Consider the following 27,462-nt stretch of genomic DNA (forward strand, 5'->3'; position numbering starts at 1 on the left):
TTATCATTATTGCAGTGCTGGGAGTTATTATTGCAATGATGTGGTTAGCATTATTACAGTGCTGGGGGTTATCATTACTACAGTTCTGGGGTCAATATTGCACTGGTGGGGGTTATTATTGCAGTGCTAGCAGTAACTAATATTGCAGCAAAGGGGGTTATCATTATTGTAGTGCTGGGGGTTATCATTATTATAGTGCTGGGGATTATAATTATTGCAGTGCTAACAGTTATCCTCATTGAGCCACTGGGGATGTCATACTTTTGTTGCGGGACTTATCTTTATTTCATTGCTGGAGAGTGTCATTATTGCAGTGCTGGGGGTTAGTATTGTGCTTGGGTTTTTTGTTATTGCGCTGTGTGTTATTGCTGGGGTTTTCCATTGCTGACCCTGTCACATGCTGAAGGCTATTGCTGGGGTATTTATTGCTGGCCTTGACACATTCTGGGAACTATTGCTGGGAGTTATCCTTGTTAGCCCTAGCCCTGATACATGCTGTGGGTTATCATTATTGGCATTGACATCAGTGCTGAAGGTTAATTTACTGCCTCTGACACCAACCATGGGGTTCTTTTAATCCCCATTTGCCTTTCATGAACCCTAGACTCTATTTTATCTAAATGATAGCAAATGGGGAAAAGTGGCATACTGCAAGCCATATACCATGAAGCAACACCCATTTTATTGACCATGCCCACAAATGTGTGACAGATGGCCAAAGTAGCACACCACATTTTCCTTTTAATCCTTTCAAAGTGTTACTTCAATTCTTTGCAAATGTTGGCAGCTATGGCTTATTTTTTATGTCCATTGACAAATGCACTGATTTTTGCATTTGCTAACCAGCAATGTAAGGCACATTGGTAAATACGTCTGACCACTGCAACGTTTACTCTTCAATGTGCTTAAAATGAGCTACAGTCTATATTCTTAACACATTGTGAATGGTTTCTATATAATATTGCTTCTTTTCATTTTCTAAGACATTTTATGTTATTTTTTTTATTACAACATTCAGGGGAAGATTTACTAAAACTCGAGTGAGCAAAATCCAGTGAGGCTTTCAGGTTTTAGTGTCAATGCTTAATTGAACAAGCTAAGGATAGAAGCTGATTGGCTACCATGCACATCTGCACCAGATTATGAGTGCTCCAGTTTTGGTAAATCTACCCCTTAGGATCAGGGACTAGCTTCCCCACTTATACCACCAGTAGAGCACTGCCAAAAAACTGGAGCCACCCCTGGGGTAGGGTTAAAAGAAGATTTGTGAGAGAAGAGCCCTATGTTATGGAATTACTCTTTAAGCTTACAGCTCTGTGCTAAAAACTACTAGCCCCAAGCTCCTAGTGCTAAAAGCTTATCTATCTTTTTTTGGAGTGGGGGATCAAAAGCATACAATTTTTGGGGTGTTGGGTACTGGGCTTTGAATTGTTCTTCTATTCCAAGAAAAACAGGTAAACATGCAATTGCTTATATACAGGGATTTAACACCGCCCCCCCCCCCCCCCCCCCTTAAAGCAACATCCTGATTTTAACTGTGCAAGAATTAAATATATATTTTCGGTGCTATAAATGCCTTCAGTTCTTTTTGCTAGCAGAATACACAGTTATAAACTTTTTAACATACAGTATCTCACAAAAGTGAATACATCCCTTTGCTACAGTGTAAAGTAGTAAGTAAGTGTACAGCTTGAATAACAGTGTAAATTTGCTGTCCCCTCAAAATAACTCAACACATAGCCATTAATGTCTAAACTGCTGGCAACAAAAGTGAGTACACCCCTAAGTGAAAATGTCCATATTGGGCCCAATTAGCTATTTTCCCTCCCCGGTGTCAAGTGACTCATTAGTATTACAATGTCTCAGGTGTGAATGGGGAGCAGGTATGTTAAATTTGGTGTTGCATATAAAGTGAGTATAGCCTCAGTTAAGTCAATAATGATAAAATTCAGTAATCAGTGCCATCATCCCGGTTTGGAACGACTAAAGATTTTAGGGGTAGAGGTGTGGAGGCAGTTGCTGCCACTTGCCTAACCACACGCGCAGTCCTATAAGTTGGGAGTTGGGAATATCTCGGGACCCGTTAGTAACAAGCAATTCAGGGAAATTATATAAAAAACGTATAAACTTTAATAATTACAAAACACATTTGCAAAAAGGTACATACATGGAATGCTAAAACAATTAATACACCACACTTAACACAAGCATAAACGGGTATAACCGTGAGATTTCTTGTGGAGAGGGGTATCTAAGATGGTTCCTCAACCGGTTTTGCGGCTTATTCAGGAGGAATAGGTCTAAAACAATAAACTTTATTTTAGACAATTAAACAAAAACAGCAAGTAAAGATAATAAACACCATACAGAGTAGTAACAAAATAGACTGGCTCACCAACTCAAACGGGTTGAAAGGGATAGTGGAACCCCACACAAATCCCCAAACGGCGGACACGGGGGATTATGGACAATTTCTGGTTAGGTAAAGAATATATGTAAGGGAGTTACAACTTATAAAGTAAAAGAGGTTGGGGAAGTGCTCAACCAGGAGGAAAGAATGGATGTCAAGGCAGGGAAGGTGATGTGAAGGGGGAAAAGGGGGGGGGGGATAGGAGTGCACGTGTGGTTAGGCAAGTGGCAGCAACTGCCTCCACACCTCCACCCCTAAAATCTTAAATTTGGTGTTATCGCTCTCACTCTCTCATACTGGTCACTGGAAGTTCAACATGGCACCTCATGGCAGAGAACTCTCTGAGTATCTGAAAAAAGAATTGTTGTTCTACATAAAGATGACTTAGGCTATAAGAAGATTGCCAAGACCTTCAAACTGAGCTGCAGCATGATGGCCAAGACCATACAGCGGTTTAACAGGTTCCACTCAGGACAGGCCTTGCCACGGTCGACCAAAGAAGTTGAGTGCAGGTGCTCAGTGTCATATTCAGAGGTTGTCTTTGGGAAATAGATATATGAGTGCTGACAAAATTGCTGCAGAGGTTGAAGGGGTGGGGGGTCAGCCTGTCAGTGCTCCGACCATACACCGCACACTGCATCAAATTGGTCTGCATGACTGTCATCCCAGAAGGAAGCCTCTTCTAAAGATGGTGCACAAGAAAGCCTACAAACAGTTTGCTGAAGACAAGCAGACTAAGGACATGGATTACTGGAACCATGTCCTGTGATCTGATGAGACCAAGATAAACTTATTTGGTTTAGATGGTGTCAAGCGTGTGTGGCAGAAACCAGGTAAGGAGTGCAAAGACAAGTGTGTCTTGCCTACAGTCGAGCATGGTGGTAGGAGTGTCATGGCCTGGGGCTGCATGAGGGCTGCTGGAACTGGGGAGCTACAGTTCATTGAGGGAACCATAAATGCCAACATGTACTGTGACATACTGAAACAGTGCATGATCCCCTCCCTTCTGAGACTGGGCTGCAGGGCAGTATTCCAACATGATAATGACCCCAAACACACCTCCAAGATGACCACTGCCCTGCTAAAGAAGCTGAGGGTAAAGGTGATGGACTGGCCAAGCATGTCTCCAGACCTAAACCCTATTGAGCATCTGTGGGGCATCCTCAAATGGAAGGTGGAGGAGCACAAGGTCTCTAACATCCACCAACTCCGTGATGTCATCATGGAGGAATGGAAGAGGACTCAAGTGGCAACCTGTGAAGCTCTGGTGAACTCCATGCCCAAGAGGGTTAAGGCAGTGCTGGAAATTAATGGTGGCCACACAAAAAATTAACACTTTTAGCCCAATTTGAACATTTTCACTTAGGGGTGTTTAGACATTAATGGCTGTGTGTTGGGTTATTTTGAGGGGACAGCAAATTTACACTGTTATACAAGCTGTACACTCTTTTACATTGTAGCAAAGTGTCATTTCTTCAGTGTTGTTACATGAAAAGATATAATGAAATATTTACAAAAATGTGAGGGGTGTACTCACTTTTGTAAGATGTATGTCAGATTTGTTTGCTTATTCAAATGACTATATAAATAAATAATTATTAAACAGCATTAAATAATAACTTTAATTGCTTACTAAAATGCGAACCACAACTCCCTTTGTAAATGCGATTTAACATATGTATGTAAATCACTGCAGTGTGCACTTTTTCTCACTTCCATGCCAAGTGAACACGAATAATGTTTTAAATTATAGTTGCCATGACAACAGCATGAGCGATAATTAAATACACTGTGTTCTTTGCTATCACACTAAATTAAAAGAAAAGATAAAAGTTTAAACTACTGCTCACATTTTTAACTACTTGTGGAAAGATAATGGCAATCCGCATCAAAGCCACCAAGAAAAGAGGAAAAGCTAATTAGACACACAATTTACAAATAGCCACATATTTTCCCTACTTTGATTTTCCTTTATGAATATCAACAATTGAAGTAATATTTACAGTGAAGGGCAATGTGAATGCTAGACTTGTTTGTTTATGTAATACAGAAAACAGAAGTGTGTAGAAATTCAAGTCAACCAATCAGGAGGCAGCTTTCAGAGGCACAAAATAGCAAGCATCTGCAAGGTGATTGCTGACTGGTTGCTGTGGGTTTCTACATCAATCTAATGTTCTTACTACTGTGTTATAAAAGAGTAGCACCCGGCGCAAATTCATATCACTCAACAATATTGGATGGTACATTTCAAATAACATACCAGCAAATCAATGAAATATGACTCAATATGATTTATTCAGAAATTAATACTGTAACTGTGTTCTGTGCAGGGACTGGAACAGCAGCACACTTTGTTCTTATTCTGGAACAGCTGAAATATTGCACGATATTGATAGAGCTGATACCAATGATACATATTTTATTTGCTCAGGAATGCTCTTTTCAGCCATTGTCTGCCCATACTGGTATATAATACACAACTTTTGATGTTTATATTGGCCAACAAATTAAGGTAACTAAGGATGGATGAATGTATCGGCCCAAGCATGAGTTCAGGCCGAACATTAGCTGTTTGGAAGTTCTCCAAACAACCGAATTATAGGGTCGTTCGACCGTTTGCTTGGCCCACCAAACAACCACAATGCACTGCGCCACCGCACAGTGAATTGAAGGCCCTGACTGGCTGAAGCAATGAAAGCTTCGCCCACACAGAGCACTGTCAGAGCCATGATTGGATGCTGTCATGATGACTGTATCCAATCATGGCTCATTGCTCTTAATCCCACCCCACACTCTAAAAGTATTCTTTCCATATCGGCCATTTGTAGTGTGATAGCGGCGTGGAGAGAGGTAGAACAGGGCTCTGTTCAGTGCCATTAGACAGTTAGTGTTCTATAGTGTTCTATTCTGATTCTATCGTTAGTGTAGAATATCAATTTAGTGTGCATCTAGGGATAGTTCAGTGTGAGTGTAGTACGATCATTCATCTTTACATTAGTGTGAATGTAGGGATAGTTCAGTCATTTAGAGTGTAGTGCGACCACCATTCATCTTTACATTAGTGTCAATGTAGGGATAGTACAGTCATTGTGAGTGTAGTGCAACCATTAATCTTTACATTAGTATCAATGTAGGGATAGTTCAGTCAGTCTGAGTGTAGTGACGGTTTAACACAGTATATTTTATTGCATTACTGCAAGTTTAACGCCATATAGTTCTGTGCGTTATTGCAAGTTTAACGCCATATAATTATGTGCATTACTGCAAGTTTAACTTTGTATATTTCATTGCATTACTGCAAGTTTAAAGTGGTTGTAAACCCCCCCAGAGAAAAAAAAAAACCTGCAAGACAAAGGCATAATGAGCTAGTATGCATAGCATACTAGCTCATTATGAATTACTTACCTTAGATTGAAGCCCCCGCAGAGGTCCTCGTACACTGCTCTGGCTGGTGACATCGCTCCCGGAGTTACTTCCGGGTATCGCGGGCTCTGGAGCTGTGATTGTGCAAGGGAGCCGTCGGTAACAACATACTAGCTGAAGCAATGGCACGGATGTTCCATTGCTTCAGTGCGCATGTGCCGATGAAGTCGGCACATGCTGATACAGGGGCTATCTCCTAAACCGTGCAGGTTTAGAAGATATCCGGGGTAGCTACAGGTAAGCCTTATTATAGGCTTACCTGTAGTCAAAAGTGGTTGTAAAGGGTTTACAACCACTTTAATGTCATATAGTTCATTGCATTACTGCAAGTTTAACGCTGTATATTTAGTTGCGTTACTGCAAGTTTAACGCCATATATTTAATTGCATTACTGCAGGTTTACTGCTATATATTTCTTTGCATTACTGCAAATTTAACACCATATAGTTCTCTGCATTACTGCAAGTTTAACGCCGTATATTTCATTGTGTTACTGCAAGTTTAACGCTATATATTTCACTGTGTTACTGCAAGTGTAACGCCATATAGTTCTGTGCATTACTGTAAGTTTAACACCATATATTTCATTGTGTTACTGCAAGTGTAACGCCATATAGTTCTGTGCATTACTGCAAGTTTAACGCCATATATTTAATTGTGTTACTGCAAATTTAACGCCATATAGTTCTGTGCGTTACTGCAAGTTTAACCCTGTATATTTCATTGCATTACTGCAAGTTTAATGCTATATAGTTCTGTGCATTAATGCAAGTTTAGTGCCATATAGTTATGTGCGTTACTGCAAATTTAATGGCATATATTTCATTGCATTACTGCAAGTTTAACGCCGTATATTTCTTTGAGTTACTGTAAGTTTAACGCCATATATTTCATTGCGTTACTGCAAGTTTACTGCTATATATTTCTTTGCGTTACTGCAAATTTAACGCCATATAGTTCTCTGCATTACTGCAAGTTTAACGCCGTATATTTCACTGTGTTACTGCAAGTTTAACGCCATATATTTCACTGTGTTACTGCAAGTGTAACGCCATATAGTTCTGTGCATTACTGCAAGTTTAACGCCGTGTATTTCATTGTGTTACTGCAAGTGTAACGCCATATAGTTCTGTGCATTACTGCAAGTTTAACGCCATATATTTCTTTGTGTTACTGCAAATTTAATGCCATATAGTTCTGTGCGTTACTGCAAGTTTAACCCTGTATATTTCATTGCATTACTGCAAGTTCAATGCCATATAGTTCTGTGCATTACTGAAAGTTTGACGCTGTATAGTTCTGTGCGCTACTGCAAGTTTAATGCCACATAGTTCTGTGCATTACTGCAAGTTTAACCCTGTATATTTCATTGCGTTACTGCAAGTTTAACCCCATATAGTTGTGTGTGTTACTGCAAGTTTAACGCCATATATTTCATTGTGTTACTGCAAGTTTAACGCCATATAGTTCTGTGCGTTACTGCAAGTTTAACGCTGTATAGTTCTGTGTGTTACTGCAAGTTTAGCACTGTATATTTCATTGCATTACTGCAAGTTTAATGCCAAATAGTTGTGTGCGTTACTATCTGTTTGATGCAGTATATTGCAGTATATTATAGTGTATCCGTGGAGTGTGTCTGTGTCGTGAATACTCAAATTAAACTGCACCAAACACCACTTTCCATTGATTAAAGTGCATCCATGTACAAATTTACACATCGTTATTACATTTTGTTATTAAACACCCCCACTCCTCCATCATGTCTGGGAAGACAGAAAAGAGAGGCAGATGCTCCCATGGCACTTCAAGGGGACCAGCAGCGTATGTGTCTAGAGGCAAAGGTGGACATGGTCAGTCCTCAGGTGGGGCATAATTTCCTCTGTTTAGTGTTGTTGCCCACGATATCCAGCCACAGCATGGAGGTGGTGGACTGGCTTACTAAACTGTCCTCATCTATTCCTGCCATAGTCCCAGCATCTGCCATGGAGGAGTAAGCAGAGTTATTTGAACTCAGCATCAGCCACTTGGTCCTTGACGATGCACAGCAATTACTTGATTCAGATGTTGGTTCTGACTCTTAGGAATTCTACCTGCCCGTAAACTGCCTGATTTGTGACATGTCCACCAGGTGGAACTCGACTTTGGTAATGCTGCAGTGGCTGCACATGCAGCAGAGGGCCTTCAACAAGTACCTGTGTGAGTATGGCACAACAACAGGCTCAGGCCTGCTCACCTTTTTTTTCCCACACCAATGGCTGCTCTTAAAGGATGCATGCACTGTACTGTCACCATTTGAGGAGGCCATAAGGATGGTGAGCCATGACAATGCATCCATCAGTGACACAATCTCTGTTGTGTTCCTGCTGGACCAGACTCTGCATGGCATTATGGACAGGGCACTTGAGGCAGAGCAGCAGAACGAAGAGGAGGACTTCATTTCCTCTCAAGGCCCACTTTATGCAGACACCCTTGTTTCTATGCCACAGAACACTCAAGAGGAGAGAGAGGAGGAGGGGGATTCTGGCAATTTTGGAGGCATTAAAGCAGAGGAAGACATACGTCAAACATTAAGAGATGGTTTTCCATCCACAGAACCCTTGGGAGTAGTACGTGGCTGGGAGGAGGCAGTTCCTGATACTATAATCCTCAGTAACCCTGAGGAGTCTGCTTCTCATGCCTCCGCAAATTTGCGGTGCATGGGCTCCCTCATACTTCAGAGCCTTCGAAGGGACCCAAGAATACGTGGCGTAAAGGAAAAGGATCACTATTAGTTGGCAACCTTCCTTGACCACCATTATAAGGGTAAAGTCTCAGAACTCATCCCGTCCCCACAGAGAGTGCAGAAGATGGCAGCGTCTGCATCACATGGTGGGCGATTATCTAAGGGTGAAAAGAGAGATGGAGAGATTTCCAGTCGATGATCCATTGGCTTACTGGGTCATGACAATAGACCACTGGTCAGAACTTGCCCAGTATGCTATTGGGCTGCCCTGCATCCAGCGTGCTTTCTGAACGAGCATTCAGTGCTGCTGGAGGTTTTGTTACTGATCATAGAATGCATCTGTCCACAGACTCCGTGGACCATCTAACTTTTAGCAAAATGAATCAGTCTTGGATTACCAGCAGCTATGAAGCCCCTGATGCCGATGTCGGCGATTAAGTGTTTTTGGCATGTGGAATCTCTGCAGGACTTCTAGGCTGCCTAGTGTTGTGGGTGTTGATTTCATCTGGTAGAATGTTTTTGGTGTAGGTTTCATGGGCACAATTAACACCCAAAGACTAATTTTTCCGCACCTGTTTGACAGATGCATATCATTACAATTTTTGACAGAAAGGCCAATTCCAATTCTTGCTTTCATCAAGAGTACCTCTATAGGGTTATGGTGTGAAGGCGCCACCGACACCCAAAGAACAATCTTTCTGCACTTGTTTGACAGGTGCATATCATTGCAATTTTTGACAGAAAGGCCAATTCTTGCTTTCATTAAGAGTACCTCTATATGGTTACAGTGTGAAGGTGCCACCGACACCCAAAGAAAAATGTTTCTGCACCTGTTTGACAGGTGCATATCATTGCAATTTTGTGACAGCAAGGCCAATTGTTGCTTTCATCAGGAATACCTCTATAGGGTTACAATGTGAAGGCAACACCGACACCAAAAGAACAACCTTTCTGCACCTGTTTTACAGAAGCATATCATTGCAATTTTTGACAGTAAGGCCAATTCCTGCTTTCATCCATAGGGTTATGGTGTGAAGGTGCCACCGACACCCAAAGAACTATTTTTCCGCACCTGTTTGACAGGTGCATATCATTACAATTTTTGACAGAAAGGCCAATTCTTGCTTTCATCAAGAGTACCTCTATAGCAGTGGTTCTCAACTCCAGTCCTCGGGACCCACCAACAGGCCAGATTTTAAGTATTACCTTGGGGAGTTGCAGACTAGAATACTGCAATCCCTGAGCAGCAAATTATATCACCTGTGATGTATTTCAGCTATCTTGCAAACCTGACCTGTTGGTGGGTCCTGAGGACTGGAGTTGAGAACCACTGCTCTATAGGGTTACGGTGTGAAGGCGCCACCGACACCCAAAGAACAATTTTTCCACACCTGTTTAACAGGTGCATATCATTACAATTTTTAACAGTAAGGCCAATTCTTGCTTTCATTAAGTGTACCTCTATATGGTTATAGTTTGAAGGCGCCACCGACACCCAAAGAACAATTTTTCTGCACCTGTTTGACAGGTGCATATCACTGCAATTTTTGACAGCAAGGCCAATTGTTGCTTTCATCAGGAGTACCTCTATAGGAATACGGTGTGAAGGCACCACCGACACCAAAAGAACAATTTTTCCGCACCTGTTTGACAGGTGCATATCATTACAATTTTTGACAGCAAGACCAATTCTTGCTTTCATCAAGAGTACCTTTATAGGGTTATGGTGTAAAGGCGCCACCAACACCCAAAGAACAATTTTTCCGCACCTGTTACAGAAGTTGAAATTCAAAGTCTGTGGTAGAGACACCAGAATTTATCCAACAAATCTCTAATCTTGTTCCCTGTGCAGTTCATTGTGGCCTCATCATACAGACTGGCTCCCCAAGCAGTTGCTTACAAAATAAAGAAAGCTTGAAGGGCTTTATGAATGCAATTATTGCTGCAGCAGCTTCTATACACAGCACAGATGTGCCCCTTTGAGGTGGACTAAGGGCACCCCCCAGGCACTATATTGAAAGGAATTTTTCATTTTTATACTTTCACTTAAAGCATCAATAAATCACTACTCAAATTACAGTTCTTTTATTGATACATGTCCCACAGGGCAGTACCCAGACCCCCATAACCACTGTATGCCCAATTACTTGCATATAAGCCTTCAAAATGGGCACTTTTGATTTTTCACATTTGGTCCCATAGACTTCAAAGGGATTCGTTATTCGGTTCCAAACTTTCCCGATGTTTGAAAGTTCTGGTTTAAACCGAACAGGGGGTTGTTCGGCCCATCCCTAATGGTGACCTTGAATATCCAGCATCAGACTGGTTTGTTTCCATACCATTACAGATCATCACACGTAAGCTTGTTTTTGAGAAGGTTTGCATTGTCGTCTTATGGCTGGGTATTTTAGATATAAATGGTTGTATAACTAGTAATTGCAGTAATTTCCTTATTTATACTAGTGATTGTTTTTAATTGAGGACTAGGATTATGGTTTGCTTGGGTACTGGGCCAGGAACCAGGTTTGTTGATTAGATATACTCTACTATTGCTGGTCACTGTTTAGGAAGAACATTTTTCAGTTGCCAAGGATCATTTCACAGTCAACTCAGTAGCAGTCTAATAACATCTTGCTTGATGCACTGGGTTCTAACACTGCTTCCTGTGTAAAGTGAAAAAAAGAGTTAACATCTATTTTGACAATTTGGAATGTTGTAAATGAGGTGATCAGGGACATAGTTTGCACTGCTGTAAAAATGAAACATGTTTACAGTGCTGTTAAGCTTCATAGAACATATCTTTATGTGTCTGTCTAGTATGGTAACCATTACATTTAACTATACCTCATGTTTCTCACAAATTTTAAATAATGATGAAGGAAAGTAAATGTAGTGGTATACTTTCTGCCCAGTTACAGATGTTCACATTTGGCTTGTTTCTATTAGGTCTGTCAACAACTGTCTACACTTTTGGAGAGTTGGCAATGTAATGTTAGTAGAAACATTCCATTGTGTCTACAGTTCCCACATGGCAACAAGCATAATTTGAACATTTCCATTTGGGTACCATAGATCATTTAAAAGCTGGTAAATATAAAATGTTGAAATTATTCTAAAGTAACTTAATTTGCTAACTTTGTTCACAATATCATCTCTGCTAGATATTTACATACCAGAGTATTCATACCATCTAACAGAAGAAGAAAGTACTGTATGTGGCATAAGTACAATTTTACTTCTAAAATGTTGTTGAATCTGGTACTGTACTGTAAAATATGCAACGGCTCTTTCCCTTTGTTGAAAGATGTGATTTATCACATCTGACCAAGGCAAGGCAACAATTCTCCAGGGTAAAGATGTTGCTTATTTCCAAAGTTGCATTTTCAGCCATAATATTTAGTTAAAGAATACCAATAATACTAGCAACAAAAGCTCTACTTTTCAAGACTAAAGATTTTCAAAAACTAGATTAAATGACTTTGTTTGTAAAGGCATAATTTTGAGCAATTTCATTTATGCTTCAGTTTATGCTTCAGTTATCCATTATGCTTCATTACCATATTAGTTTCTCAGTTTTGTTGCAGTTCCTTTTCTTGGTTTGTAAAGGGGAGTTCTTTTGCAAAGCTATACATTATTATAGTGACAGCAACAGAAAGGTCAAAAGAGTAACCAGGATTGTAACCATTTTATATGTTTATTTATTTTATAATGTTACTTTGTTAAGACTCTTTTTATTTTAAACTCAAATTTCATACTTGTTGTTAGATCCCTATCTGGTCGCATTGTTGGAGGTGTGTGGTGGTTCTTTACCTTGATCATTATTTCATCTTACACGGCTAACTTAGCTGCCTTTCTTACTGTGGAACGAATGGTGTCACCTATTGAAAGTGCAGAAGACCTTTCCAAGCAAACAGAAATTGCATATGGGACATTGGATTCAGGGTCAACCAAAGAGTTCTTTAGGGTAAGTGTACATTTTCAAACTTATGTTTTCATTCAATTAAGATGTTTAATACAAAATTGCAACTTTATTTTCTTAAATAATGATAGCCATGTTTAAATGAAGCCGCTCAAAAGGTGTCCACTGGAAAATTTACTTTGAAATGTATTTAAATTTTGAAATATATAGATAAATGTGTAGAAAAATGGTAGTTATCTTTTCCCAAATGATGTATCTTTGTTACAATATTGTGCCTTAAAAATAATTGTGGCATGTTCTACAAATAAGGTCATTAATTATTACACTTATGAAGGATGAAGGTTTGGGACAAGCTTTTTTTATAGCATGTGAAGTTGCTTCACAGTTTTGCGGAATATTTTTAAACAACATTCTCTTTTAACATTCATGCTACTGCTAACTAGCAGAGGAAAATATTTGCAGCAGTAAGCATTGTGGAGTTCAGAATGGCAAAACCTTTAGAATTATGTTGTGATATGAACCTAGGTTTTAAGAGGCCCGGTAGTAATATGGTATATGCTGGTGAGCTGCTTCATGTCCATGTGCTTTTTTTCTTGTTACAATTCTTTTGACAATAGTAAAGAGGAAAACAGATTAGATTAGTATAGATAAAATAGAAGTCATGATATCTTATGCTATATGTGTGTTTATTTGGTGAATACCAATCTGCAGAGCAGTATGTGTCAATGGGATGTTGTTCGCTTCAGATCTGCTTCAGTCCCCAAGAGTCAATAGGAATGCAAAAGAAGCTTGCAACAGTTGTTGTCGATTGCAAGCAGAATGCACCTGAATGCAAGCTGCGTTTGTCCATTGGCACAAGCCCAAAGCCTGTCAGCACAAGAGCAGAGTCATGTGTTCCCTTATGAAGAGTCTGGTGGAGTAGTTGTGCCTCTGCCTAAACATTAATGTTCCCTTTCAGCAGGAACCACGTGACCAATATGCCATCAGTACCGCCCTAATGTGTGGTGGGGGTGATGGTAAAGGGTTCTTGCATATTAAAAGATTTGATCAATTTTAAAAATAAAAATGATGTATGCTTTACCTTGTGCCTCCATTGGTAACTCTGGAATATATCCTGCTGAGGAGTCTGCCAAAAGATTTTTTAAACTTTCCAAGAACACTTTAGAACTTCCTGGGGAAGGAAAGTCGATTGTTGTCTGATACCATCACCTATTCTATTGTTGGTCTTTTACCACTTGCTGCTTTTTATATAAAAATGTCATGTAAGCAAATAGTTACATTAAGCTCATAGTTGCAGCTGCAGCCTTGAGCATGGCATCAATTTTCACAACTGACGATCGGCTGTTCAGTTACAATGATCTGGGCGGCTCTGCAGCTGCTTGATCACTTTTACATAGGTGACAGACTTTATCATATACAGCAGTGGTTCTCAACCTCAGTCCTCAAGTACCCCCAACAGGCCATGTTTTGGGAACTTCCCTTAGATAAACTAGCTCTTATCAATACCATGTCATTGATATTGATTTAAAGCAGCTGTGCAGAGTAAAGGAAAACCTGAAAACATGACCTGTTGGTAGTACTTGAGGACTGAGGTTATATACAGTATGTCCTTTTTTGAGTAAAAGATTCTGTGTGTATAGTGTTATTGATAAAGAGTAGAAAACCAGATTCTTGTTTCCAAATGGCATTATGTTGCCAAGCAGTTCCAGCCTAAGGGTGATTTTAAAAGGTATTTCAACAGGTAATGTATAAGTTCAGAGTGTCTTTATATCAATATGTAGTAGATTTTTTTTTTTTGGTCAACAATAAAATTTTAATTGGATTTAAAAGATGAACAACAAAGAACAATCGGATTATTACATTGAACGCATATTCAATATGTAGTCGATTCTAGTACCTTGGGAAATAATTTTCCAATTGCCCACAAGTGAGGACAAGAAGCCCTGTACAAACTCTAAGCTTTTCTAGATTAGCGCTAAGGATTCAGCTTACCCATTTGTTACAGCACTTAAGCGGCCAGCACTTGAACTGTCACTTGGGAGGAAAAGAAGTGTGTGACATGCTCTGCCATATCCAAATATTCTATGTATGTCACTTTGCTTTTACAGGTGATCAGGTCAGAAGGGAAGTGAAGGAAATATAGGTATAGGTAGCTGCAAGGATATGCAATAAAGTGAACCTGTTGATTTTATCTGCATGGGGACACTGCAAGTGGACTTTAAAACCTCATTATTGTATAAGGCCAATACTGTCAAAAGTCACCTTAAAAGTTTGCTCCTATTTAAAATTGAGGCTTAATAATTAAGAATTCAGATTCAGAATACTTTATTAATTCCAAGGGAATTTTTTTTTGTCTGCTGATGTAATTTCCCCTTTAATACAAGAGGGTGTACAATAATCACACTTGTTCATTAACTGTGATGAGCTGAACCCATGTTTGGTTCGGTAAATGTTTGGCAAACACTATCGAAGTTCGGATCTGGCATCTGAGCTCTACTGAAACAATAGGAGCCAAATGTTCTTTTAAGTAATGGCCATTTTCTAAGCTAAAAGTCAAATAATTAACAAAGAAACGGCATGGGGAGGATGTGACCTGGGGGACATGTACTAAAGAAAAAAGAATAGTTAAAAAAATACTATTTAATGGGGAGGGGCCATTTTAGATCATTTTAAAGCAGGGATAGGCAACCTGGGGCCCTCCAGCTGTTGTGGAACTACATTTCCCATGAGGCATTGCAAGGCTGGCAGTTACAATTACTCCCAGAGGCATGATGGGACTTGTAGTTCTGCAACAGCTGGAGGGCCTACCCTTGGTTTAAAGGGTGACATAAAAAATTAGCATTTCCTTTAAATAACATGCATGGGGATGCCGTAAAGCTGTACATGTAATTAACCACTCTAATACTGTGCACATTCACCCCCTTTCTTCTTCCCAGACCAATTTTCAGCTTTCCGTGCTCTCGCACTTTCAATGAGAATTGCGCGGTCATGCTACACTGTACCCAAATGACATTTTTATCATTTTTTTCACACAAATAAAGCTTTCTTTTGGTGGTATTTATTCACCACTTGGTTTTTTTATATTTTGTGATATAAGCGAAAAAAGCGCGAAAATGTTGAAATAAAACAATATTTTCTGTTTTAAAAGATATCCAATAAAATCACATTTTGTCATACATTTAGGCCAAAATTTATTCTGCTACATGTCTTTAGTAAAAACAATCCCGTTAAGTGTATAATAATTGGTTTGTGATCGCAGACAGATGTGCGGAGATAATCATGTACAGATGTGCGCAGATGATCACAGACATATGTGTGCAGATGATCATTGGGACAGATGATTTTACTGGGACATATCATGTTTTTACAATGTGTGGACATGTGTGGGGTGACACTGTGTGGTGACACTGTGGGGTGACACTGTTGTGGGGACACTGGGCCGGTGATCAGTGTGCAAAAAGCTGTAAAAAACAGTTCATACTCACTGATTCCTGGTCAGCTGCAACGATCCGCTCTCCCTCTCCTCACTAACAATTTCCTAGTATGGAGAAAAGAGCCGATCACCTAGCAATCATCTCTCTATTTACATCACATGCTGGCTGTGATAGGACACGGCCATCATTTGATCTAGATGGCCAATCACAGAGCCCTCCTGCCGATCTGAGATGCACTGTGTCCGGGTGACACGAGCGCATTGGGACTGCGTTGCTGCACGGCCGCGTGATCCCACTCTTCCTGAGGGACGTTCCTGAACGTCCACTCAGAAGGAGGAAGCGCCCAGCCGGCTATTTATGTGCAGTGGCTGGGTGGGAAGTGGTTAAAGAACATTATGACTCTTGGGGACACCATCAGTGACACCATATTGTAGCATCACTTAAATTACATGTCTTATTATTTGCATGGTCAAATTGGGGCCCAAGGCAGCAATACAAGAGGGAGAGATGAGTCAATTTTTTTTAAAGAACAAACAATTAAAGTATGATATTTCAAACACAGGTTCCCTAAATATTGTAGAAACTCACTGCTCACTTGCTCTGCAAGCATTTGTACTTGGCCACTATATCAGGGTAAGAGATGGGGCATATTTTATTTAGATAGTAAAAATTTAGACCACAATGCCACAAGGGGAGACTAGGCTGGTTCAGTCATCCTAAAATATATATTAGATGGTGCTTTTTCAGAGCCACTAGCCAGAAAAACGAATTAGCTGGAGAGACTGTATGCCTTATTTGCTAAGATTCTATGTCAGAGGGAGATCCAACAGATGTGATTGGAGATAGAAATCACATTGGGCTTCATACATCAAGCAGTATTTTTCAATTTGTGGTAAAATATCTCATAGCGTTTTTTAAAGAAAATTGCAAAAGGGGGTGCCCCTGGGATTTTTTGGGCAAAGAGCAGTAACCAGAAAGGGGAGTAACAAGCATATACAAATATACAAAAATTATTAAGTACAAAGCAATAATAGAATTGGTACACAAGGTATATCAATCTAAAAACAAATTAGTCAGACTGAATAGTTACATAACAGCTAGATTCCGAGACACACGGTTGATCTCATGATGAGAGGCCAAACGATGTGCGTGTACACAGGATTCCCAACATGTTTCGGAATATAGGTATGAATAATTAATTCCTTCTTCAGGGACTGGTTTGAGACAAGCTGTTTTGTCTGGTAATAAAACAGCAAAAATATCAAAAAGAGTATAGGAATAAACAAATATGCAAATGTAAGAACACAGTAGGTAATAGCATGGCACATAAAGATGGCAGGTAATAAAAACAGATAATACTCACAGTATAACTAACTTTTGTGATTTAGAGTACACATCAGGGTTGACACAGAGGAGGGGCTTCCTTCTCTAAGCTGCTCCATCGCACAGTGAAATGCTGTAGATTATATCTGGGGGCTGAGTATGCGTCCCTACAGTGTTGATAATACATGGTTGCTTGTGCCAAATCGGTTTGAGTATGTTGTGTGGCGGGAGTGGAACATGAATCATCCCTGCCGACATAGGACACCGAGACCCACAAGGATCGACCAAAATTTTGGAGACGAATTTGGCACAAAAAACGTGTCTATGTAAAAAATGGCATAATAAACCCAAAAGGATATATAGTAATATAAGGTGTATAAATGCATTGTGATGTCATGCAGATGCATGAATGGGTGTGCGTCACCATAAGGGGTAACATGATGCAAGCCTCCCACCCCCAACATGTCAGGTCGCCCGTGCAGTAGGATATAGAGGCAGTGAGAAGGCAGACGGACACAAGATCCATAAAAGCACACACCTATGGTTGCCGTTTAATGCAAATATCCCAAATCTGAGACATTGTGTGGTCCTGACTGTGCAGTGATGGAGAACTGTGCTTACCTGGCTTAGAAAAGGTGGGGTAATCGCATGGTGTACCCCCAGAATGTGGACATGGTCCAATGAATCAGGCTGGTAGGTATCAGGTGATTGGGGGGCCCAGCACAGGTGATGAGCCTTACCGATCACCTGTATACCAGGTGTGCATCTTATCTGCCAGACAATCCCCCCGCACAAGCGGCGTCTGGCGTAACCGTGCATTACGGCATGATGACATCGGATGTTTTGAGGCTGCCGACACGCTAGGTGGGCGGTACATCTCAGGTCAGACCATATTGCACACGCGCGATTTGGCGTGAAACGCTGATTCATAGTGTAGCGGAAAAGACTGAGCCCAGAAGTATGCCCCGAGATGCAAAAAGCACTAGGGAGAGCCTCGGTTTCCAAAGGCAACAGAGATGATGGGAAGAAGTCACTATACAGAAATCTCCAAAGCATGTGCAATAGGGCAAGGATGGAGAAGGTGAATAGCGTTTTTTAAACATTTTTTTGCAATTCACAAAAAAATACTACTAAAATATGGCATGCGGTATTTCATCGAAATATGCAGAATTTATTTTATGAAGCCATGCGGTATTTTATCTCATGCGATATCCAGTGGGATGTATGAATTAGAATCCCTGTTAGTTTTTATTGACAATAAATTGCTAAAATGGTTTAAACCGTAGAAATATGCCAACTCACTAAGTCAGTGCGGGTCCCTGCAGCATATGTATTAATACACAAGGTAAAAATTTGACTAGAATACTAGTCAAAGGGAAGTTGCTTTCACAGGACACACATTGGTGTATCAAAAACAACTGAGTTCAATTAAGTAAATACAAAGTATATTTAAAAATGTCAAGTATTAAATGAAAATAGTATAAAAAATTACACACATATATAAATACCTTTCTTCCACCAGTATCAATACAACGTTGTGTTTTTTTTATTGGTGGAAGAAGGGTATTTATATACAGTGCATTTAGAAAGTATTCACAGCTCTTTACTTTTTCTACATTTTGTTATGTTTTCTTTTTTTTTTTTCGTTTTTTATTTTTAATAAATTTGCAAAGATTTCAAACAAACTTTTTTCATGTTGTCATTATGGGGTATTGTTTGTAGAATTTTGAGGAAAAATAAAGAAAATTGAGTACTGTCCGTGATACTTTTTTTATTTGCACTAACATACAATTTTTCAGGACAAGCTTTCGGGGTATGTCCCCTTCTTCAAGGTCCAAGCAGTACTGATTCACAAATTTTTAAGCAGAATGTTAAAAAAAAAAAAAAAAACACATCTCTGAGGGACAGGAGAGGGAAAAAAAAGAAAAACAAACACATAGAAATCAATGGTAATAAAGATAGCAGTGGAGTTAGTGAGATAAGACATAGGGAGAGCTATAGAATGGAGGGGGGGGGGTGATAGTCACAGAAGGGGTCATAAAACTTTAGTATAATGGGCAAGGAAACCAATATCTAAATTCAGGCCATTATTTTTGGTGTCAAAAAGAATTATCATTCATAGTTCAAACGTTTTCCTTTCCTGGATAGTTCTGAAATTCCCTTTAAGAACTAAAACATTGAGGTCTTCTATAGTGTGGACCTTGAAGAAGGAGACACACCCCGAAAGCTTTTCCTGAAAAAATTGTATGTTAGTGCAAATAAAAAAAGTATCACGGACAGTACTCAATTTTCTCTGTCACAATTGCACTAATACGGCTACAATCACATCAAGGAGGAAAAATAATAAACCCAATCAATTTTGGAATAAGACTGTAACATAACAGAATGTGGAAAAAGCGAAGCACTGTGAATACTTTCCGGATGCACTGTGTGTGTGATTTTTGATACTATTTTCCCCTGGTAATCTCTGGAGGAACCCTGGTTGAGGAACCCTGCTTTAAAGTGGTGTTCTAGCCGAAATTATAGTTTTTAAATAAAAATACCCCTATAATACACAAGCTTAATGTATTCTAGTAAAGTTAGTCTGTAAACTAAGGTCTGTTAGTTTATAGCAGTAGATTGTTATTTTATAAACTTAAAGCAGGCCGTGGCCATCTTAAGTGTGGGCATCTGAAGCCAGACTGTATTTCTTCCTGGATCTCATCCTTGCAGATCTCGCACATGCTCAGTGCAGCACAAGCAGTGTAATAGGTTTTAGGTCAGGTTTCCATAGCAACAGCAGTGTCAGAGGAAGTTGCCGCCCCTTCCCAGAAGGCATTGCAAACAGGAAATGATGCGATGGGCCGCGGCCAGGGAGGAGGAAGTGAAAAATGAATGCAGCAGATATACAGTAAGTGCTGAGAAATTTTTTTTAAAATATCCAATTCGTTTACAGTGCACAGTTTAGTGAGGGATGCTGAAGAGTTGTAAAAGTGGGTGGAATTCCACTTTAAGGTAATTTTTGCTGTGATATTTGGCGAAGTCATTGCTATATCTTTGGACAGGTCTGTTTTTTCTTGTTAGAGAATAGCCATTGTCATTCTTTGATGTTCTTGAAAGTGTCACTCTGGTATCCATTTGTCAAACCTTCAAATTGATGACACCCCTCTCCCAACAGCTCAAGTTTCACACCTTTGTAGGAATACTTGTCTATTCCTGTTTCCATTCTGTCTTGCAAATATTTGAGCCAAAGATATCTCTAAAAATAATTGTGAATAAGTAAAGTATCCCCACTACATATGACATATGTTCTAACAAGGGATTAGACCATTGTGATATGCATGTACATTGTATTATGTTTGGAATGATTGGGAGGTTTGCAGTAAATGATGTACTGTATATGCTTGTATACACACGAAACGTCTACAAAAATTTGGTGAAATGATATTGGAATATTTCACTACATGCAATGGGGTGGATTTTCGAAATGTAATGGGGTTGATTTAATAGAGGCACATAGACTAAGGACTTTGCAAGTGCCGTTACTCCAGAGCTTAGTAAATGAGGGGATCTCTGCTGCCTTCCATCATCCAATCATGTGCAAGCACAAATGCATTTTTTTTCCTTGCATGTGACTGGGTATTCTTTACAAAGTGAAGCTTTACCTCATTTACTAAGCTCTGGAGCGATCTGCAGAGTAGAACTATAGGCACAACTTTTTTTTGTATTTTTTTTTTATTTTGGACAACCCAAAATTTTCTTTTACTTTCAATGGTAATGGTACTATTACTTTCAATGGTAGTAAACAGGACAAATATAGAGAGGGTGAATCTCCCTAATGGGGGCACAGAAAGAAAAAAAACCCTGACAGGTTTTCTAATCCACCTCCACTCTATCCAAAACAAAAAACAAAGTTTCCTTTAGGTATACTTTAACTGCTTGCTGACCAGCTGCTGTCATTATATCGCGGCAGGTCGGCACGTTCCCACAAACCATCGTAGCTGTACGTCGGCCCTTTAAGTGGGGATAGCAGGCACAAGCCCGCTGCACTGCGGGGGAGCTGATACACATAGTCACACACGATTGCGGGCACGAGAGCCAGAACAGGGACGTGTGTGTGTAAACACACAAATCCCTGTTCTATGAGGAGAAGAGAGACAGATCGTGTGTTCATACGAGCTAGGAACAACGATCTGTCATTTCTTCTAGTCAGTCCCATCCCCCTACAGTTAGAACACACATGAGGGAACACAGGTAACCCCTTGATCGCCCCCTAGTGTTAACCCCTTCCCTGCCAGTGACATTTACACAGTAATCAGTGCATTTTTATAGCACTGATCGCTGTATAATTGTCAATGGTCCCAAAAATGTGTCAAAAGTGTCCGATCTGTCCGCCATAATGTCGCAGTCCCGATAAAAATCGGTGATCACTGCCATTACTAGTAAAAAAAAAATAATAATAAAAATGCCATAAATCTTTCCCCTATTTTGTAGACGCTATAACTTTAGTGCAAACAATCACTATACGCTTATTGCGATTTTAATTACCAAAAATATGTAGAAGAATACATATTGGCCTAAACTGTGGAAAAAAAAAAATGGGGATATTTATTATAGCAAAAAGTACAAAAAATAGTTTTTTTTTAAATTGTCACTCTTTTTTTGTTTGGATGGAGCCAGATGGGATTGGGAAATGGATGAAGTTGGGATAGGATTGGGGGGAAGGATGGAGGCAGAATGAGATTGGGGAAGTAGAGCTAGAATGGGATTGGGGGAATGGATGGAGTTGGGATTGGATCGTGGTGGTAGATGGAGCTGGGGTGGTGGATGGAGCTGGGATGGGATCAGGGGGATGGATGGAGCCGAGATGGGATTGGGTGATGGGTGGAGCCGGAATGGGATAGGGGGATGGATGATCTCTTTGATTTGGGGAGGGGGGGTTAGAGGATATGTGTGTTTTGGAGGGAGGAGGAATTGTGTTGGGGGGGTCAAACTTCAAATCTGTCCCTCTCCTTCTAGCACAAGTCCTCTCTAACCCAAAACAAAGCACCATCCTAGCACATTTCTCCTAACCCCCACCCCTCCCTGGAATCATTCCTGGCAGCATAATTGTTACCTGTCCATGCCCCCCCACCTTCCCAATAACCATGTCCCCCTCATCTGCAAGACTCTGTTATAATAGACCTCAGCCCTGGGTAGATGCTTTAAAGCAGTGTCCCTCCTCCTCCTCCTCTTCCTCCTGGCCTGTGTACTTGAAACGTCAGAGCCGAGGAGGAGACGGCTATAGTCTATGAGGAGGAATGTGATTGCGGCATGTGGGGGTGTATGGGATGGTCGGACCCCGTGCACCCTGTCTGTCTCTGCCTCACCGAATCGAATCCTGGACAAGTAAGGGGATTGAAGGTCATGGGGGGCGGGCAATTACAAGAACCAATCCCCTGTGTGCCTCTCCCTATAGCAGCTGAAAGCCGATGGGAGGGAGAGAAGGAGAAAACAGCTTTTAGCTGCTGGTAGGGAGAGACACCCATGGGATCATTTCCTCTACCTTGCCCTCCCCCACTTTACCGATAACCCCCTCTACTGCCCATATCTGATTCCGATTCCCTTGCTGCCTTGGCCCCCCTTCTTGTCTGGGCCCTGTGCAGGAGGACTGGTGCTGCCCCCTTATCAGCGGCCCTGTACTTAATTACCACATGCATTTTATTTTTTTATTCCTTCTGTGAATTGACTTTAACCCCTTTTCATGCTGTATTTACTGACAGTTTTGAATGTTTTGTGGTAAATACCACAAAACAGTATAGTGAATTGACAGTTGCAGGATCGCATGCGATATTTAGGGAAAATGTGTCCAAACACCTACATACCGCATGCGATCTAGTTCTGTGAATGGAGCCCATTGTCTTTTTTCCTCAGATCATAGACCCAAACATTGTAAAAATTTAATGCAGACCTCTTGAAGCCTTTTCCTATGCCATTATTTCAAAGGGATAGAGTGGGCAGATTACATAAAAAAAAAATGGAGCTATTGTCTAAGTTTAAAGACTAAAAAAAAAAAAAAAATGGAACATTTTGAAAGGACACATTGTAAACCTTTATTGGATAGACCTCAATTTTTAGAAGGAGATATAATAATCCGATTGCTCAATCATTTGTGTCATCTTTTAACTACAGCTGTAAAATATGTGACAGTTTGTCAGAATGGTAATTTATGAAGGACTGAATAGACACTTAGCATCTATATAAAAAAAATAGTATTTTATTTTTGGACACTAATGATTGAAATAGCATACAGGTTTACACAACAGCAAAAAAAAGCCTGTTTGAATAGGCTGCCATTTTTGAGCAATTGAACAGGAACCAGTTGAACCAGTGCCTTTGGTTTGGACACTGGAGTTGAAAACTGCATACATCTTTGCAACGCAACTTTGAAACCTTCATTGTCAAGGCTGCAATTTATGAGGGAGAGAGTAAACAGAATACAGTTTGCTCAAAAAATGGGCTTCCTTTTTCATAGGGTGAGGAAGGACAAATTTTACAGATTTGATTCACACCTTTTAAAACCTTTTCAGACTGTCCATTATTTTTGAGAGCGCAAGCAAGCAGATTGCACCTTACAATTATTTTTTTCTATGTAGAAGATGGAAAATGAAAGTACTTGCCAGTGCGGCTTTTATCCCCTTTTTGTGGGATAGGGTGGGTAGATTTAACTTTAAATAATTAAACCTAAATTTACTTACAAACAAATACAAAATAAGCACAAGGGACATTACTCGCCTTCAGTGTGATGTGTCCCCTGTGCTTATGACTTCTAGTTCAGTAGAAATCCAGCCTTTGATGTCTCCTCCAAACCTGTTGCCATAATCTCCTTGTGTGGCGGGGGTTATTAGAACTGCATAGCTATCACAAGCTCTCATCATGAGTACCCAACTATGCCTGTCCTTTTCACCCAGCTCCTTCATTCATGGAAGCTGTTATTACAGTGTCATGTACCTGGTGGAAGAGCCTGACCTGCTGAGGAAGCCCTCTTTTACACCGCTGGCTCAGGTGCCTAGTAGAGGAGACAGGTGGTGCAGGAGCGCAGAGTGGCATGAGTCCCTGTTGGTCTTGCTAGCAAGGAAACCAATAGAATGGCCAGGCCAAGCAGCAGGAAGGCAACAGTGGGCCACAGCAGAGCAGATAAGCAGGTCAGCAGTAAACAGGAACAGGCTGGCACTGGTGACAGTGAGGCACAGACAGGTAGCAGACAGAGGACCAGCAGCAGATAGAATAGTAGCAGAGTCAGGAAAACCGAGTCACATACTGGTAGTCAGATCAGGTACAGGTGCACAGGCAAGAGCGTAGTCAGGGTACAGGCCTAGGCCAGTAACAGCTCAGCAAAAGCCAAGGGAGTAGGCAAAAGTCAGGAGACAAGTTGGAATCAGTGCAGGCAGAGTCCAAGGAATAGTCAAGGCAAGCCGGGTCAGTAACTAAAATCAAATGTAGAGTAACAAAACGCAGGTTGCATGGGAACACTGTAGATGAGACAAAACTGCAAGAGAGCATTGGCTCAGTTTAAATAACCTGTTTGGCGCCACTATCTGTCACAGATACACGTGCATGTGTACGCTGATGCACCTGCATGTGTGCGCTCGAGTGCGTAAATGCATATGAATGAGCATGTGCACATTTCCTAAGTGCAAGTGAAGGGCAGTGAACTAGCCTGTGACCGCACATATGAATCTGCCCACATGAGCCTTCGTGCTTATTTGCATTCCCTTACTGACATACAGCTTCAACGAATGAAACAGGATCCATGAATGGAGGGAACAGACCTATCAGTCATCCACCTGTCCACCCTTCATAGATTGTATAAGAAAACCTAGGCTTTAAATCAGACTATTTTTGGAGAAAATATCTAAATATTGTACAGATTTCACACAGAGAATTATTAACCCCGCTGGCGGTATTCCCGAGTGTGGCTCGGGGTGAGATTTCAGTGCCATTAGCGGTAACCCCGAGCCACACTAGGGATTGCATCGCTGGATCCTGGAAGAGGTTACTTACCTTGTCCCCGGGACCCCGTGATGTACTCCCGCTGTGTACAGCAGCCGAATCTTCCACCCGATGCACTGTGTGCCCTAGCTTCCATTCACTGCGAGCGTCACGACGAAGGGGGGTGGAACCGGTGGCAAATTCAAACAGTATAAAACACAAGCACACTGATACATTGTAATTCTATTGGATTACATTACTAAATAAATAAAATTTACCTTAGTTTGCCCCCCAGTGCTTTATCCAGTGCCCTTGCCTGCAGTTTTACTGTACTTTCTGTCTGGAAACTGCAGAGTGACCATGGCATCAAAAAAGCGCGCTTTGGGGCAGGAGGCGGAGCCTAGCAGAGCAGACATGCATTGTTAGAGCTCCACACCGCTGAGGAGAGAAGAGAAGGACAAAGCGGAGCCTGCAGGCTCAAAAGGTATCCATTTGAACATTTTTGCCCCAGGGAACAAACTGTGAAAGTTTGGGCAGGAAATACTGGGAGGAAGCCGTGGCAGAAATAAAAATCACCTCACAAAGAGCTCACAGGCACTCACTGCAGCTGAAGCAGCTCCAGTCACCTCACAAGATACAGCATCAGGGCGCTCTCACAGACAGAAAATGTCACAGCAAGACTCTCCATTTGAGTCAGATACAGAACAAATCCTCTCACAAACTTCTCCACAAGCCTCCTCAGTATCCCCAGTAATATTATTACAATTTGAAAAGATGCTTCATAAGGCTTTAAAACAAACCTCAGACTAAATAACAAAAAGCCTAACCAAAGAAATAAGAGAGCTGGGAAACCGCACCGCAGCCTTAGAAATAAAAATGGATGAAATTGAAATTACAACCCAAGAAAATATAACAGAATTGGAACAATTAAAAAAAGAGAATTTAATACTTCAACCTAAGCTCGAAGATTACGAAAATAGAGCCAGACGTTCAAACTTGCGCATAAGGGGAATACCTGAAACTGTGACAGACCTGCAGTCTACTATTACTGCTTTATTACAAGAACTAAAGCCAGATATCCCTATTGAACGTTTAGAACTGGACAGAGTACACAGAGCCCTCACAGCCAAAAAGAAAGATGGACCCCCACGTGATATAATCACAAAATTTCATTATTACAGAACGAAAGAACAAATACTAATTGCTGCAAGAGAAAAAAAAGAACTCAAGGACACAATTATCAAATTTTTGCTGACCTATCCCAACTTACTATTACTAAAAGACGATCCATGAAACCCCAACTAATGGAACTGCAACGCCACAACATTATGTATCAATGGGGCTTCCCCTTTTCAGTCAGATTTAACTACCAAGGTACAATTTACAGAAGCAGATCAGCAGATGAACTACAACAAACCCTTTTAAAATTAAATCTGACAGAACCCACAAGCAGCAACACTCCCACATGCAGAAGAATGGCGTCATCTTCACCTTCAGGCAGCACCCAGAAAATTTCAGAACAAAATTGGAATCATCATTCTCACAAAAGAGGCCGTTATGCCACATCATCCATGGACCAAGAAGATTCAATGGACTGACATCCTAATTCCTGATATCTCTTCATTTATTATACTAAGAGATGGTTCTCTATAAAAAACCTATATTTATAACTGAATGTAACTGCATTCTGATAGTCACACACTGTATGGGATCATGTTACATTCCAGTTATATTTCTTATTACTTCTGATTCATATAGCCTTAGAATATATAAGTGAAATAAGGAAATTCTTGTTCAGTTATATATTATCAGGTAATAACAATAGATTTATTACTTTTTAGGACAAATATGTTCAATAATCCAGAAGTAATGGAAGCTTTTTCTTTCTTTTCTTAAAACAAATATATTATTACCTAACTAGTTCCTAGAATTATGTTTTTGTTTATTCTAATCTGAAGCAATACAACCTCAATTTTATGAGTTAACATATCTAAACAGTTACATATGAATAAAATATGTAATTGTTTACTCTAAAAGGGTTAAAATCCCCAAATAATTCAAACTATCTTCATCAATACCAAAGTTATTAACAGTACCTTTCTAACTGAATTATTTAGCCTAGGGCAAGACTAACCATATACAACCACCCTGGAATAAATAATTTCAACAAAAACTATATTCTGCACTCCAATTAATGAAACATCATTTTGATGTCTTTTGACATAGCACTTCTCTCCTGTAAGCGGAAGATCCGTGTACCCCCATTAGCCCTCCTCATTCT

The 27,462-nt window shown here is 40.4% G+C and overlaps 1 protein-coding gene across 5 annotated transcripts in view; it reads left to right on the forward strand.

Annotated features, from left to right (window-relative positions):
• The window catches only part of GRIA2 (glutamate ionotropic receptor AMPA type subunit 2), a 253,373-nt gene that overhangs the window by 167,289 nt on the left and 58,622 nt on the right, over nt 1-27,462 (forward strand). For all 5 annotated transcript variants that reach the window (XR_012236634.1, XM_073605735.1, XM_073605713.1 and 2 more), the window contains exon 12: nt 12,321-12,519. Coding sequence is in view for 4 of the 5 variants with exons in the window: in XM_073605735.1 (XP_073461836.1) it covers nt 12,321-12,519 (199 nt within the window). In the remaining variant the exon portion in view is untranslated. The remainder of the gene's footprint in view (nt 1-12,320; nt 12,520-27,462) is intronic.

Source organism: Aquarana catesbeiana, linkage group LG01 (assembly GCF_042186555.1).
Source record: "Aquarana catesbeiana isolate 2022-GZ linkage group LG01, ASM4218655v1, whole genome shotgun sequence".
NCBI classification, from domain to species: domain Eukaryota; kingdom Metazoa; phylum Chordata; class Amphibia; order Anura; family Ranidae; genus Aquarana; species Aquarana catesbeiana.